General features: G+C 51.3%; 3 protein-coding genes across 3 annotated transcripts; 1 reads left to right on the top strand and 2 right to left on the bottom strand.

The window, feature by feature from the left end:
* Window positions 1-7: 7 nt before the first annotated feature.
* On the bottom strand, window positions 8-2,358 carry LOC117639017. Its single transcript, XM_034374325.1, has 9 exons — window positions 2,013-2,358; window positions 1,880-1,933; window positions 1,683-1,796; window positions 1,419-1,606; window positions 1,152-1,332; window positions 1,010-1,076; window positions 813-926; window positions 646-729; window positions 8-545 (listed from the first exon to the last, which is right to left on the bottom strand). The coding sequence occupies exons 1-9, from the start codon at window positions 2,178-2,180 to the stop codon at window positions 151-153; spliced, it is 1,365 nt and encodes a 454-aa protein (XP_034230216.1). The 5' UTR covers window positions 2,181-2,358; the 3' UTR covers window positions 8-150.
* Window positions 2,359-2,517: 159 nt separating this feature from the next.
* Window positions 2,518-6,502, top strand: LOC117639014 (snRNA-activating protein complex subunit 4). Its single transcript, XM_034374312.1, has 8 exons — window positions 2,518-2,630; window positions 2,726-3,765; window positions 3,867-4,053; window positions 4,155-4,285; window positions 4,435-4,645; window positions 4,763-4,939; window positions 5,027-5,301; window positions 5,383-6,502. The coding sequence occupies exons 2-8, from the start codon at window positions 2,843-2,845 to the stop codon at window positions 6,266-6,268; spliced, it is 2,790 nt and encodes a 929-aa protein (XP_034230203.1). The 5' UTR covers window positions 2,518-2,630; window positions 2,726-2,842; the 3' UTR covers window positions 6,269-6,502.
* On the bottom strand, window positions 6,467-11,677 carry LOC117654480 (glucose dehydrogenase [FAD, quinone]-like). The gene is made up of 8 exons (XM_034401142.1): window positions 11,267-11,677; window positions 10,420-10,563; window positions 10,123-10,296; window positions 9,642-9,941; window positions 8,937-9,043; window positions 8,334-8,553; window positions 7,663-8,058; window positions 6,467-6,835 (listed from the first exon to the last, which is right to left on the bottom strand). Exons 1-8 carry the CDS (start codon window positions 11,675-11,677, stop codon window positions 6,698-6,700), a joined length of 1,890 nt encoding a protein of 629 aa, XP_034257033.1. The 3' UTR covers window positions 6,467-6,697.
* Window positions 11,678-14,520: the final 2,843 nt, after the last annotated feature.

The raw sequence follows: 14,520 nt of genomic DNA, 5'->3' as shown, positions 1-14,520 counted from the left end.
TTAGAAGTGACTTTATTTAGTGTAACCCATTGCCTACAAATGTATTGCTAAACAAAAAAAATTATAAGTGAAATGATACAAACATTGAACAAAAACAAATTGGAACCAGTATCTTAGATAAGTTCACAGCAAACCAACAGAGAGGAAATATTATTTCCTACTAGAATTCCATTTGAAGGATGGCCACCTCTCCTTTGAGGACACTTCTGAATATTTCTTGAATCTGAAGCACCAGTTGCCATTTATGTAATTAAAACATCTTTGATGTTTGCGTGGCTCAACAGGAAGTGCCAAATCGTCACCTATCTGAGTTGTAGGTTTAGGAAGATGCAAAAAGGAAAGATTGTTGCGTAAGGTGAATCTAGGAGCAGCCTCATTTTTGGATAGTTTTGAAATGTTATCTGGGTCATCTGTGACATCGGACAGGAAATCAATAGATTTCTCAATGCCAGTGCTGTGGGCTACAGGATCTGCAATAGATTCCTCAACGCCAGTGCTGTGGGCTACAGGATCTGCATAAAGTCTCTCCTTGCTATGTTCTTTGCCTAGAGACAAATCGGACAAGTCTTGTTATTACCAATCGTCAATTACAACAATTTCTATTCCAACCTCTCTGTTGAAAAAAACGCAACAGAACTGACTTACCAACTCTCTTCGGTTGTTCTGTAAAATGATATGAGGTGTCGAATGTTCTATCAAAAGCAGAGTCTTTCAATCTTTTCTCTTTGCCTGAGGAATGAGAACATTCTATGAGTGAAAAGCAGTCTCGTCCCTCCCCCCGCCTAAAGAAAAGCACAGTGTAGCTGACAAACCAGAATTTTCAGATAGAATAGGAACATCACACAAGGAACCTGTGATAGGTTCGTCCGTCTTCTTGTGGCGGGTAACAGGTTCCAACTGGGCACAATCCAACCCTGGCTCCGTGACTAAGTAACAATTAAGAACAATCTATAATAAGAATCTACCGTCCCTATCTGAATGGAATGAACAAAACTGACCAATGACTCACTTGGGATGGTAGGATTTCTTGTTGCTTCAGACAGACACATAAGTTCTTGTAAAAACTCACCACAACCCTGCAAAATGAATTTGGTTGAAGAATCAAAGAGAAGTAGTTCTGTTCATGATGAATTTATTTTAAGAGAAAATACCTCTGCTATTTTGTCTGGGTAATAATCTAGAATTGTACGTTGAATTTTGGGCCATTGGTCAAACCATAGAGAAGCTTTTGCTACAGCATCCTCTTTGCTGCAAATAGATTTTATGAGGATCATATACACATTTATCTGTGCCTCCACTGGCAAAGAAATTGCCCTTTCAGCCAATTTGTTTCTGGTTAGAAAAAATAATTGGTCAGACAGTTTATTTCTTGGTTTTTAAAAACAAGATAATTTAATGCTATCAATTGGAGTGCTTACAACTGGTAAGCCCACAGCTCAAAAGTCCTAGCAATTTTGCTATGCTCTGAAAACCTACAGAGGGTGGTAAGGACTGTGAGTGAACTAAGTCCTGTCTGGACATTACTGGAGTCTATGAGTTCAAGGAACTTTGAAGCGCACGTGTTGAAAAGTGTTGAGCTTAATGGTTCACCTTTTTCACCTAAACTCTAATGAGCAACAATTTTTGATCAATGTAACATAACTTCATAACATTCTCCATTCAAACTTAAAAACCTGACTTACGATAAAGATACGACAGATATCTCTTGAATGGACTTCATATGTTTCGTCATCATCTAAACATGCCCTCCACAGTTGGGATAGTTCTTTACAATAGTCAAGCCATACCCGTTCAATCTGGAAGCAATAAAATTCAAAACCGTCAGGAACAGCGTTTAGAAAAAAGTCAACTCATGGTAAATAAAAGGACATTTGCTTACCTCCTCATTGGAATTGAAGTCATCAAAGCATTTGACAACCCATGGAACAAATAACTAGAGAAACAAAGAAACCAAAAAGTTTACTAATGCAATGGGCATACCAACTAAATGAAATGTATTGCATGATGTCTACCTCTGGGCGTTGTCTGACTTTAGTTAATAAAATGTTTATGGCATCTTTAGTTAACTCCGATCTAGGAGGCATGAACGACGTTTCAAAATACTTATCCAGCGCCGCGAGAATGTCACCATCGCCATCGCCATTCTCAGTTATGACTTGTTCCAGGGACTTCCCCTCCATGTCGTCGTAACCAAGATTGATGTCTCTTCCCAGCCGTTTGATCTCCTTTGATGCTATTCAAAAATCGTGCAATAAGTTGCAAACTTTGTGCAATAACTCTCTTCGAAGGGAGAAAAGGAATGTTGCTATATTTTCATTTCAATCTACTTCTTCTTACTCTTCTTCAAACTGAAGCAGTTGGCATACAGCCAGTGTTTGTTTGGTATCAACCTAAAAACACGAAGATCAATTTTAATGTTATGTGTGAAACGGAGATTAAAAGCATGAGGTCGTGATAAAGTGGCTGCTTCTGGTGGCATTTTGCCGTCAATCGTCTTTTCAGGAATGTGAAGTATTTGAAACGGAAGGCATTCCCGCCAGTGAATCGGGGCTCATGCTGACAAACTTTTGATTCCGAAAGATGAATATCTTCTCGGGCAGAATAACAAATTGGTTTTATATTATTTTGAGGTAAAATCAGATAATGGTATAATTTTTCTTGCTTATTCCTAAAAGCTTTTGATACGATTCCCAATTTACGTGCTTTTGGTTTTGTTGTTCCACAGGGCTGGTTGGACAGACTTGGCCGGCCATTTGAAAACGAAAACAGAGAAACATAACCCTCAAACGAAGCAAGCCGAGCGGAACTTTTGGCGAGAAAATTAGTTTTTAATGGAAAAGAAATGGATGACACTGAAGAGGAGAAAGTGCAGCTTTTGGAATCTCTCAGGCTCCAAGACGCAGCTCTGTCAACAACGGTCGACGAGTCGATCGTCGCCCTAAACAGCGACTCGGATTCGGAAGATGATAAATCCAAGTCCCCCAATAATACTCAAATTCAGACGGATCACTCCAAGTTCTCTGAACCAGCAGAGCCTGAAGAAAATGAATCAGATTCAGTCGAAGAAATTAGCTCAGACCCTTCGTGGGCTGATGCCCTTGAAGCAAACCAGGAGTACGACGCAGTTTTGGCTCAGCTTGAAGCGGAGATCAAAATGAACCTTGCAAAGGTCTCAACGCAGTTGGATGAATTGCACTCAAAACTTACAGCAGTTAATGCTGAGAGAGCTACTATGAATTTAAAAAGCCATTGGATTTATATCTTTGGAATGCCATATTTTAAAACACATGATTTGTACCCCTGCCCTTACAACAAAGACTACCACTTGAAGAAAACGAACAATGAAATTTGTTGGACTGATTTGCCGGTGTATCACCAATGGATTCCTCAGTACAAAAAAATTCTGAATTACGCTGTTAAAAAGTTGTCCACTGAAAAATGTGAAATAGAAGCTCAGTTCAAATTGGCCGCTCTTCGGAAAGATGCAGATTTTGCCAAACAGGCTGGGAACATTGAAAGGGCAACTGAGCTTGAGTTAGAAATAGAGGCATTTGATGTAAGTGATTTTGTCTCAAAATCTGTTGATGCAGTCATTGCCAGTGGAGACCACGATTGGCTTCAGATATCAGCAAAATATTTGGAAGGAAAGCAGTCGCCTGAAAGCTGTCGTAGCTTTTGGAACTTGTACCTTCAGCCCAAAATAAACAAAGCACCATATACCCCAGGAGAAGAAGCAAAGCTTCTGAGCCTAGCTGAAAAATATAAGTATGTGTCATAAATTTTTACACAGATACAGTTTCAGTATTGAATACTTTGAGTTTTGGATGCTTTTTTAACAATGTCTGTCTTTCTTTTCTTATTTCCAGACAGCAAAACTGGGATCTTATTGCTGAACAGTTGGGAACTAATCGTTCAGGCTACCAATGTTTCATTGTGTTCCAAAATAAGCTAAATGAGAATATTAAAAGGAGTATGTGGGAACCTGAAGAAGACCAGAGGCTACAGAATCTTGTGGAAAAATTCCGCATTGGAGACTACATTCCCTGGGCAAAGGTTTTACTCAAACTGTTTTAATATCTTTTTCAATTGCTTTCTTTTTTTCCATTCTCTTATATTTTATTTTTTTTGTTTTGGTTATGAAATCATTTGTTTAGGTGACTTACCACTTGGAAGGAAGAACTAAGAGCCAAGTTTTTAATCGTTGGTCTTATTCAATCAAACCTACCATTAAGAAAGGTCGTTTCACCCAGGAAGAGGACATTATGATTCTGGTTGGGGTTCAGATGTGAGTATTGATTTGTTGTTTGGTTGGTTGTTTCTCTCAACAGACTGTGCTTTAAATTAGTATCACTTCACTTTAAACTTTTGAACTCAGTTGAGTTTTTGTCATTTAGTTCAAATTAACTTAAAGACGTGAATTTTGTATGTTAAAAGGTGGGGAGAAAACTTCCAACGCATTTCCCAATTTCTGAGTGACAGAACTACGTCCCAAATCAGGGATCGTTACAAACATTACCTTAATAGACCTGATCTGGGTATTCCCTGGACAGTAAATGATGATGAAAGGCTTCTTAAGCTAGTGGCGGAAAATGGAAGAAACTGGAAGAAGATTTGTAAGCATTTCCCATCGAAAGACAGAACACAAGTATGGCTCTTTGTTAACATCAAGTTTTTGCTTTTTAATTTCTCCATCTGTTTCTCATTTTGATTTGTTAATTTATTTAAAAAAGGTGGTACTGAAAAACTCTGTTTTTTTTAATAGGTGCGTCATCGCCATACTTCATTGCTTAAATTTCGAGCAAAGTACCCTAATGCTCCTCTGACTGATGCTCCCAGCAGGTGCTATAATCCTCAAATGTATAAGGATTTCCAGGAACAGTGGGATAGAGCTAAAAAGATCCTTAATTGTAATACCATAGATGAAATGGTTAAAGCTAAGGTCTGTTAAATGACTCTATTGAATCCTGTCTTTGTTAACAATGGTTATTCGTATATAATTTTTATTTGGTCTTTTTTTTTGTTTCAGAATAATCTTGTATCATCTCTTCTAAAGAGGAAGAAAAGAGCTATACCTAAGCAATCCCAGAAGAAAAAGCCATCAATTATTGAAGCAGACCTTATCAACTATTTTCGCTGTAGCTATGATATACCTGGAGCATGCAGAAAACTTCAACTTAAATCGGGAGAAGTCCACAAGTATGCTGATGAGCTTGAAATGATAGTTTCAGTTCTCAAAGCCAAACTAAATTTGCCCAGTTTTGATGAATTGGATGAGGATCCAACTCTCTCTACGTCTGATAAGTGAGCAAAGACTTCCTTAATTTTTTTTCTGTTTGTTGTATGTTTGTTACCAACTAAAATGATTGTTTCTTTTCTTTTTAGGGAAATTTTGAAAGCTTATATTTCAAGAGGCACTGACTTCTTCAAAGATTCTCCCGCTCACTCACCAGAGGAGGTGATTCCAGAGCCAACCACTGAATCACAGTCTGAAAAGGTCATTGGGACTGTTCCTCTGCCATTGTTTAGTGATCTCAACAAGCCCTCCTCGTCCTCCTCATCTGACTCATCAGATTGTAATATTGATTACATTCCTTCGCATGATTTTGCCTCGCGGTATATTGATTTACCGCTGATGAACTATGAGCTGGATGCAGTTGTGGCAGACAGAAACAAGGACCCCTCATTTTATGAAATCCCTACTTTTGACTACATTGTTCCTGATGCAGCTTCTAGCCCGCCCAAAAAAGAGGAATTTGTTATGTTTCCACCAAATTTGACCTCTATAGTAGCTTTGCGGACGTTCCTCCTTAATAGACGCACTTTGGTCGATTGGGCCAATGCAAATTCGGGTCAGGTGGTAGAAGTGAATGATGAAAAACTGGCAGAAGCCCAGCGTAAGTTTGATGAGCGTATTTGGTGCCTTTTCCTTTGGCCTGCATTAATGTCAAGATATGCTCCAAGTTCTAATGATGCAATTTTCCTGGATGAAGAAACTACTAGTGTGAAATCTGACAGTTTTATGACAGGATTGAAAAGACCTAGCCCCGGTGGAAAAATAATTTCTGCCTTGGCAGCAACAGGGCAACTTATTCCAGAAGATGCACCCATTCAAAACATTGATATGCCAAGCACATCAGGTATCTCACTAACCAAATCTTCAAAGCGAAAGCAAACTAATTCAGAAACAGTTGAGAAAAGACGTAAAATTGTATTAAAGGAGGAAGATGAAGATCCGGATGATCCCGATGAAGTTATGGACATTGATTAATGCAATAATGTAATTTTGTGTGAAAAGGAAAGTTAAAGTTTTTTTCTTCTCCTTTCTTTTCTTTTGTAAACAAGCTTTGCTACTTAATGTTTTTTTATTTAATGTGATATGTAGAATAGTATGTGAATCAACTGTGCCCAATGCTACTGTACCTAATGAAAGATGATGGATTGCCCCCATTCATGTCAATCTCATTCTCAATGTTTTTTGTTACAATAAATTTTGGGAAATGAAGTCTTTGTTTTGTTTTTCAAGAGGGATGTGTTTATTTTGACCTGCACAATGGCAAACTCACCAAACTCACAGTCCAACATGGTGTATGGCGAAGAAGTTTCCATCGCCACAAGCTTGATATCAATTTGATAAAAAGTACATTCGCACTGAGCAAATTATCACAGGGTGTGCTCTGGCTGCCTGCCGGTTTCCTCGTCACCGCACGTTGTGGTCCTCCTTGATGAGGTCCGCCGCCTTCTCCGCGATCATGAAGGTGGGGGCGTTGGTGTGCCCGGAGGGGATCTCCGGCATGATGGAGGCGTCCACCACGCGCAGCCGCTTCACGCCGTGGACCTGCGGCCGCAGGACACACAACACGCCTAGTCACAAACCCGAGCAAACCGGCCAAACGACGTCACAACTGCTTGGGGGGCTGGCCTACCCAGCACTTAGCGCGCGAAGTTCAAGTAGCGCCTGCGGAATGCAGGGTAGGCAGTGCCGCACACCAAGGTGGCTCGGCGCGCTGCCTACCCTGCACCTCGCAGGCGTTCCAGGGGTAGGCAGTCCCGCACGCCACGGATGCTGGGCGCGCTGCCTACCCTGCACCTCGCAGGCGTTCCAAGGGTAGGCAGTCCCGCACGCCACGGATGCTGGGCGCGCTGCCTACCCTGCACCTCGCAGGCGTTCCAGGGGTAGGCAGTCCCGCACGCCACGGATGCTGGGCGCGCTGCCTACCCTGCAGCTCTCGCAGGCTGTACCTCCAGGGGTAGGCAGTCCCGCACGCCACGGATGCTGGGCGCGCTGCCTACCCTGCACCTCGCAGGCGTTCCAGGGGTAGGCAGTCCCGCACGCCACGGATGCTGGGCGCGCTGCCTACCCTGCGCTTCGCAGGCTGACCTCCAACATGCATACGATCAGTTGTGGTCTCTAGCCTTTCAAGTCAAGTACCACAGCGGGCCAGAAGACCGGTCATCCTCATCGGCGCTGTTAGGCCTCAGCAGACCTTTAGCGTTCGAGTAAGCAACTACAACAAGTGGAGGCGGTCAAAATCCCGGACGCGTTTTGAGCTCCAGAGTCGCTAAGTAGGACTCGACTGGGGTCACACTTTCGGTTCGAGCCCTACTTGGCGACTCTGGAGCTGAAAACGCGTCTGGAGCTTTGGCCGCCTCCACCGTGCGTACCCGGAGCCGAGGGTCGACGACGGCGCCGCTGTCCGAGGCGGGCCCCATCTTGCAGGTGCCCGACTGGTGGTAGATGGTGAGCGAGAAGTGGCGGATGTGGCAGCGCCAGTACGCGCGCGTGCCGAAGGCGAGGCCCCGGCGCACGCAGGCCGGCACCGCGGCCTCGTGGAGGCGCGTGCCGAGCCGCTGCATGGCCTTGGTGCCCACGACGCGCAGCGACTCCAGGACGCCGTCGACGAGCAGCTCCAGGTCCTCGGGCTGCTCGAAGTAGGCCGGGTAGATGAGCGGCTTGCTCAGCGGGTTGCGGCTGCGCAGCCTGATGCGCCCCTTGCTGCGCGGCCGGAGCAGCATCGGCACCAGCGACCACGAGTCCAGGTGCTCGACGGGCTGGAACATCTGCAGGGAGCAAAGTCGTGAGGCGTAAGTCGCGCGGAACCTCAGGGCCTTCCTCGGGTATCGCCTGGTGGACACGCTGAGATTGGCAACCCTTTCGACACACTTTGCTGTACCTATCAATTATTGTAGAATTTTTTTTACAGTTTTTTTTAAGTCGTTTCTGGCGACCTCCAGTACCTTTCCCTTAGCCGCGCGAAGCCAATTTTGTTCTCATTTTTTCTCCGTGTTTTACGGTGCTGGAGGCGGTGCGGACTGCACGTGGTTCACAGGTTTACCTTGTCGTACAGGTCCAGGTCCAGCCCCAGGCCGTCCCGGAACGTGACGTCCGAAGTGAGGGTGCCCGAGATGAGCATGAGCTCCAGGTCGGGCCAGCCGTCCTTGTTGCCGTCCAGCGCGTAGAACGCCACCGACTCGCAGCCGCCGGGGATCGAACCCGGGCCCGTCCGGTTCACCAGCCACTCCGTCATGATGGCCCCGCTGTACAGCCGCTCGGACCTGCGAGACCTCAGTTTTCACTCTCCGCGCCACAGTGGATTTGCCGGAGGACCGGCGGCCGAAACTCCAGACGTATTTTGAGCTCAAGAGGTGCTAACTGGGACTCGAATCGAACGTGTGACCCCAGCAATGGATCCCTCGTTCGGTGGGCAATCCATTGGTGGGGTTACACGCTCGATTCGAGTCCCATTTAGTGACTTTGGAGCTCAAAACGCGCCCGGGATTTCGACCGCCTCCCTCCACCGGTCTTCTGGCCCACTGTGCTTTCGGACAAGACCGCTTAGCGCGGGGCGGGCCATAGTGGTGTGCGGAGCGGCATTTTTCTATCTCGAATCGAAGCTGTCCAGATTCGATTCGATTTCGAAAGATTGGCAGTGACCTACTTGAGGGACACGGTGTCGTTGACGATGAACAGGATGCCGCCGGCCGACACGTGGTCCATGAGGTTCTCGCCGACGGGGAGGTCCGCCACCAGCGGTATGCCCAGCTCCTGCAAGGGGATTCCAACCACAGGCAGTGCTGCCACGTTAGAAGGCGAAAGTTCCCACGATGCACCAGTCAGTGTCGAAGCAGTGGCTGCTCTAGCGTACCTAGCGTGGGCACCTTGTCGAGGAATTTTCACCTACTTAAGTGGCTCCGTGCCGTGGTGCGGATCGGATCGCCCGGCGCGGCGAGGCTTTGCTGGTCAAGGACAAGGCCCCCAAGTGGGGCATAATATGGAAACCAAACAGCGAGACGAGACCGATCCGCACAAGGCACCACAGGTACGCCAACCTGAGCAAACCTGTCCGTCGCCGGCCTCGCCGGCCTTGGGCGTCGGTGTGTCACAATGGCCCACGCATTCGCGTGTGCAGTGTAGGCAGTGTCAGTCACTCAAAGGGATCGCGGTGGAGAGTTTCAGAGTCGCTAAATGGGACTCGAACCGAACGTGTGACCCCACCAATGGACTCCTCGTTCGAAGAGCAATCGATTGTTGGGGTCACACGTTCGGTTCGAGTCCCATTTAGCGACTCTGCAGGTCGAAACGCCTCTAGAGTTTTTGCCGCCTCCACCGGTCTTCTGGCAGACTGTGCGCCGCGGCGACTTGCCTGCAGGTGTTGGCGAGGCCCGATGCCGGACAGCATGAGCAGCTGGGGGGAGTTGATGGCGCCGGCCGACAGGATGACCTCCCTCCTGGCGCGCACCACCCTCCGCGTCGAGCCGCGCAGCCCCGCGCCCAGGCCGCTGGGCCGGCGCAGCAGCTCCACGCCGACGGCCTCCTTGGTGACGGGGTCCACGACCACGCGCGTGGCCAGCGTCTCCTTGGTGACGTGCAGCGAGGCCCGGCCGCGGATGGGCCGCAGGTAGGCGTGGTTCGAGCTCCAGCGCTCGCCCCGCAGCATGGTCGTCTGGAAGCACGCGAAGCACGCCCCCGGCGTCACAGTGGAGGTGGCCGAAACTCCAGAGTCGCTAAATGGGACTCTGGAGCTCAAAACGCGTCTAAAGTTTTGGCCGCCTCCACCGGTCTTCTGGCAAACCCACCCCTTCGCCACTCCCCCGCCTCGTCTGGGCGCTGGCGGCACTCTGTACCTGGAAGTGCGCGAAGCCCGTCATGTTGGCGCCGTTGTAGTCCACCACGTTGTGGCCCAGCTCGCGGCCCGCCTCCAGGAAGGCCGTGGCGATGGGCGTGCGGTACGGGATGTGGCTCACGTACACGGGGCCGCCGGTGCCGTGCCACTCCTTGTCGGCGGCCAGCTCGGGGACCTGCACCACCGTGCACCACAGTCGCCGGGAATGAAATGAAAGACAGTCGACGAAACACAATGGGCCGGTCTTTTGGTCCACTGTGTGAAACCGGAGGCGAATGAATGAAAGAAGTGCTCTGACCTGCATGTTCTCGATCTTCTTGAAGTACGGCAGGACGTCCTTGAAGCCCCAGCCCGGGTTGCCCAGCCGTTCCCAGTTATCGAAGTCCATCCGGTGGCCGCGCGTGTACAGCATGTAGTTGAGCACGCTGGACCCGCCCATCACCTGCGACACGCACAGATAAACCTCGCCGATACCCCGCGCACAACGAACGGGAAACCGGGGGAAAGGGAATGACCTTGGCGATACCCCGCGCTAATGGACACTGCTGTGTCCTTTAACCCGGCGTTACTCCCCGCTTGCAGTGGCGTGACTCTGTCCCACTCGCGCGGCCAGCTTGTGCGTGCAGAACTGCACGGTTCACATCGGCCGCCATGGCACCAATGCATGCGAATGCATGCGAATGCAGGCGAATGCAGGCGAATGCACGCGCATCGAGGCGCCGGCACTCTAAGTGGTGCCAAGGCCCGACTGGCCGGCACGCCCGGCACGCCGCTGGAGAAGCGGGTCGGCCTAACGCGGAGCATCTGCCGGCCCCGTACAATGGGCCAGGAGACCGGTAGGGGCGGCCAAAACTCTAGACGCGTTTTGAGCTCCAGAGTCGCTAAGCAGGACTCGAGCCGAACGTATGACCCCACCAATTGATTGCTCTCCGAACGAGGAATCCATTGTTGAGGGTCACACGTTCGATTCGAGTCCCATTTAGCGACTCTGGAGCTCTAAACGCGTCTAGAGTTTTGGCCGCCCCCACCGGCCTTCTGGCGCACGGTGCCCCGCTTCGCGCACGCCGCCGCCCACATCGCTCTGTCTCTCTCGCACCCGCACGGGACTCCGCCTGAGTGCGAGAGAGACAGCACTAGGCCCTCACCTTGCCGCGCGGCCAGTTGCAGCGTCCGCCCTTCATGGCGAGGCAGGACGAGTTGGAGGGCTGCGTGCGGTACTTCCAGTTGGCGTCGCTGAACTGCAGCAGGTTGGCCGTGATGGGGATGTCCATGGCGAAGATCTCGGAGCGGCCGGCCTCCACCAGCAGCACGGACCAGCCGGCCACCTCGCTGAGGCGCGCCGCGAGGGCGCACCCCGCCGTGCCCGCGCCCACCACGATGAAGTCGTACTCGGGCAGCAGGGCCTCCGTGGCGCGGTCGGCGGGCTCCTGCAGCCCGTCGCGCACCAGCTGCACGAACGTGTTCCACACCGCCTCCGTGTACAGCGGCGGCTCCTGCGCGCGCGCCACCAGGGCGACGGCCAGGACGGCCAGCACCGCGAGCAGGGCCTTGTCCATGTCGAGGCTGGGTTTGGGGCTTGGCGGCGTGGAGGCGTGGAGGCGGAGTGAGGCAAGGCGGGCGAGCGGGGTGCCTGGGGGCCTAGGCCATCTGGAGGACTTCGCTCGTATGGAGTCGAATTACCATCACGAGGAACTCAGGCAACGAAGTAACGAAGTCTTTTCTTTCGGAACGAAAATTAGAAGGGCACAAACAGGCTTCAGTGAACTGTGATCGACTTTGATATTCTTTATAATCGACAGAACACACGACCCGCCACTTTTTTACGGTACTGAAGGGAAGTAAAACTGCGGACGACGCACCACTTATTCTCAGTCTTGCACACAATTGTGGATCACAGCACTACACTTTTGAAACAGGCCGGCCTGTTAATCGCAGGGAACTGTTAACTGTCACTTCTGCAGTTCAAACCGCGAGCGTTGGTACCGCGAGCGTCGGCACCGCGAGCGTGTGCTCCTCGGGCGAGTGTACCATGCGTGTTCGTACTGCGTGTGTGACTCCTCGAGAGGTCGGTCGCCACTTCGGCGTCTCTCTGTCTCTCTCCACCTGGCTGCAGGTTCCAGCGAACCACGTGCGTCGAATCGCGTCGCCGCGGGGGCCTGGAGGGGACCGGGGAAGGATGCAAGGGCGGTGGTGGGGTCGCACAGTGGGCCAGAAGACCCGTGGAGGCGGCCAAAACTCTAGACGCGTTTTGAGCTCCAGAGTCGCTTAGCAGGACTCGAACCGAACGTGTGACCCCACCAATGGGTTCCTCGTTCGGAGACCAATCCATTGGTGGGGTCACACGTTCGGTTCGAATCCCATTTAGCGACTCTGGAGCTGAAAACGGGTCTAGAGTTTTGGCCGCCTCCACCGGTCTTCTGGCCCACTGTGGGTCGCCGCCGTCGCGGCCGGGCTAGTATTTAGCCGCCCGAGTGTCGAAGTGTTGACATTCCCTTGTTGGACTTGCTCTGCCCAGACCGGTAAAGTTCAATGCCGCCCAAGTCACCGGATGACTGCTTTTACAGGGGATCAGCGTATCATTTCCAACAGCGCTTTCGTCGCTCTGTCTCTCTCGCACTCGTGGGCCGTCCCGTGGCGGTGTGAGAGAGGCACGCTGGATAGACAGGCGCGCATAGAATGGGGGATAGTTTCCCCCGGTTTCCACGGTGGATCCCAGCACAGCCACGACAACCACGCCCCGGACCCATGGCCGCCCATGGCCGACACGCCGAGACAACGGCGACGGACAGGACGACGGATGCATGGGCATTGCCGTGGCATTGCCCAACAGCACCTCCTAGAGAATACCCCCACCCCCTCAACATACACGCGGGTCTTGTCTTCGAGCTTTGAACTCCGCCTCGAAAGTCCACCCGCGCCCTTTTGCCTACTTGTGTAGGAATTTTTGCCCACTTGCGCCCCTACACTGGCGACCGTCCTCATCCTCTCTCTTTCCGTCTCTCTTTCTCCCTATCCGCCCCCCCCCCCTTGCAGACTGCAGCAGGCTGCTGAGCCCGCAGCGGCCGCCCAACCGGCCTCAGCGTCAGATGGGTTGCCTACACCGCAGGCGGGACGTGTCTGCAGAAGACGACAACAACAACAGCAGCAACAACAACAACACGAACGTGGTGCCGGATGACAGTATTGCTTCCGTGGCCGGATGGCGCGACGCGTTCTGGCGATTAGGTTTTTTTTCGCCCCCCAGTCCAAAGGTCCCCGCTTCGCTGCCGTTCGAATATTACGGTGCAGGCACGCGCGCCTCGCGGTATGTACCTGCACTGTGCACCTGCTCGCGTCGAGGATGGCGAACAGGACACCCGGTGCTCACGGTCCGACCTGCTCTTAGTGGAAAAGCCCCACCCTCGCGCAGGAAAGAGCCTACTGGATTTTACAGCGGTCTTGTTTTATTTCTTCTGAATAAACGGCGCGTTACAGAAAATTTAATGCCATAAAAATGGAGAGCGTCCCGAAGTCAGAGACTTTAGTTATTTCGAGAGCCCGCCTGTCCGGAGCCAGTCTTCAAAAATTGCAGAGGGGTTCGACTTGTTTCTTTTTCGACAGATAAGTATGAGGGGGATTCTGTTTCCACACCGAGTTTCACGCCGTATGCTGTTGGATTTCTTTGTTCTCGCTGGCTGGCTGACGAGACACCTTATAAATCCGCCGAGCGAACGTCTCGAAACGTGTCGAAAAGTGGTGCGACCTGATAACGCAGAACGCTATGGGCCTCTGGCTTGAATTGGGGTCCCTGGCGGGGGGGGCGGGGCGGGGCGGGGCGGGGGGCGGGGCGGGGCGGGCGGGGCGGGCGGGGCGGGGCGGGGCGTGCCGGCTTACGCCCTGTGGGGCTTTCGGGCCGGGGTCGAGGGGCCCTGGCAGGCTGGCAGGCCCTGGCAGGGGTCGCATCCCGGCAGAAATGGCATTGGATGCCACGCCGCTGTCGCGCGGGTCGCGCTGTCGTGTCATTGCTCGCAGTTATCACTATCGGACGCGGACGGCTCTGTGGTCTGTGACTCCAGAAAACCCCGCCGAGCGGAATTCGGGTACCGTTCATTCAAGTGTCACGGACGCACCTGTCTCTCGCTCACAGACGAGAGACAGAGACAGGCAGCACGAAACGAAGCCTTCGGATCGCAGTGAGAGTGAGAGAGCGCGACGCTTCGTCTTGCAAACTCGCCAAGCGATCCAGGACGCTTTTGTCTTGGGGTGGGGAGGCGCCCGAACGTCTCGGACGCCTCCCACGGCGATAAGAGAGACGCGACGCGACTGCGAGAAAGGCAGGGATTTTCCAGACGCAGCCCCGAAGTATGAAGCACGATAGCGGATGACACAGGCGGAGGGCGATGGCGCGGCGCAGCGGGGC

This window comes from Thrips palmi, unplaced genomic scaffold (genome assembly GCF_012932325.1).
Source record: "Thrips palmi isolate BJ-2018 unplaced genomic scaffold, TpBJ-2018v1 HiC_scaffold_10, whole genome shotgun sequence".
Classification (NCBI taxonomy): domain Eukaryota; kingdom Metazoa; phylum Arthropoda; class Insecta; order Thysanoptera; family Thripidae; genus Thrips; species Thrips palmi.
The sequence above is the reverse complement of the archived record's forward strand: the minus strand, read 5'-3'. Positions and strand labels throughout refer to the sequence as shown.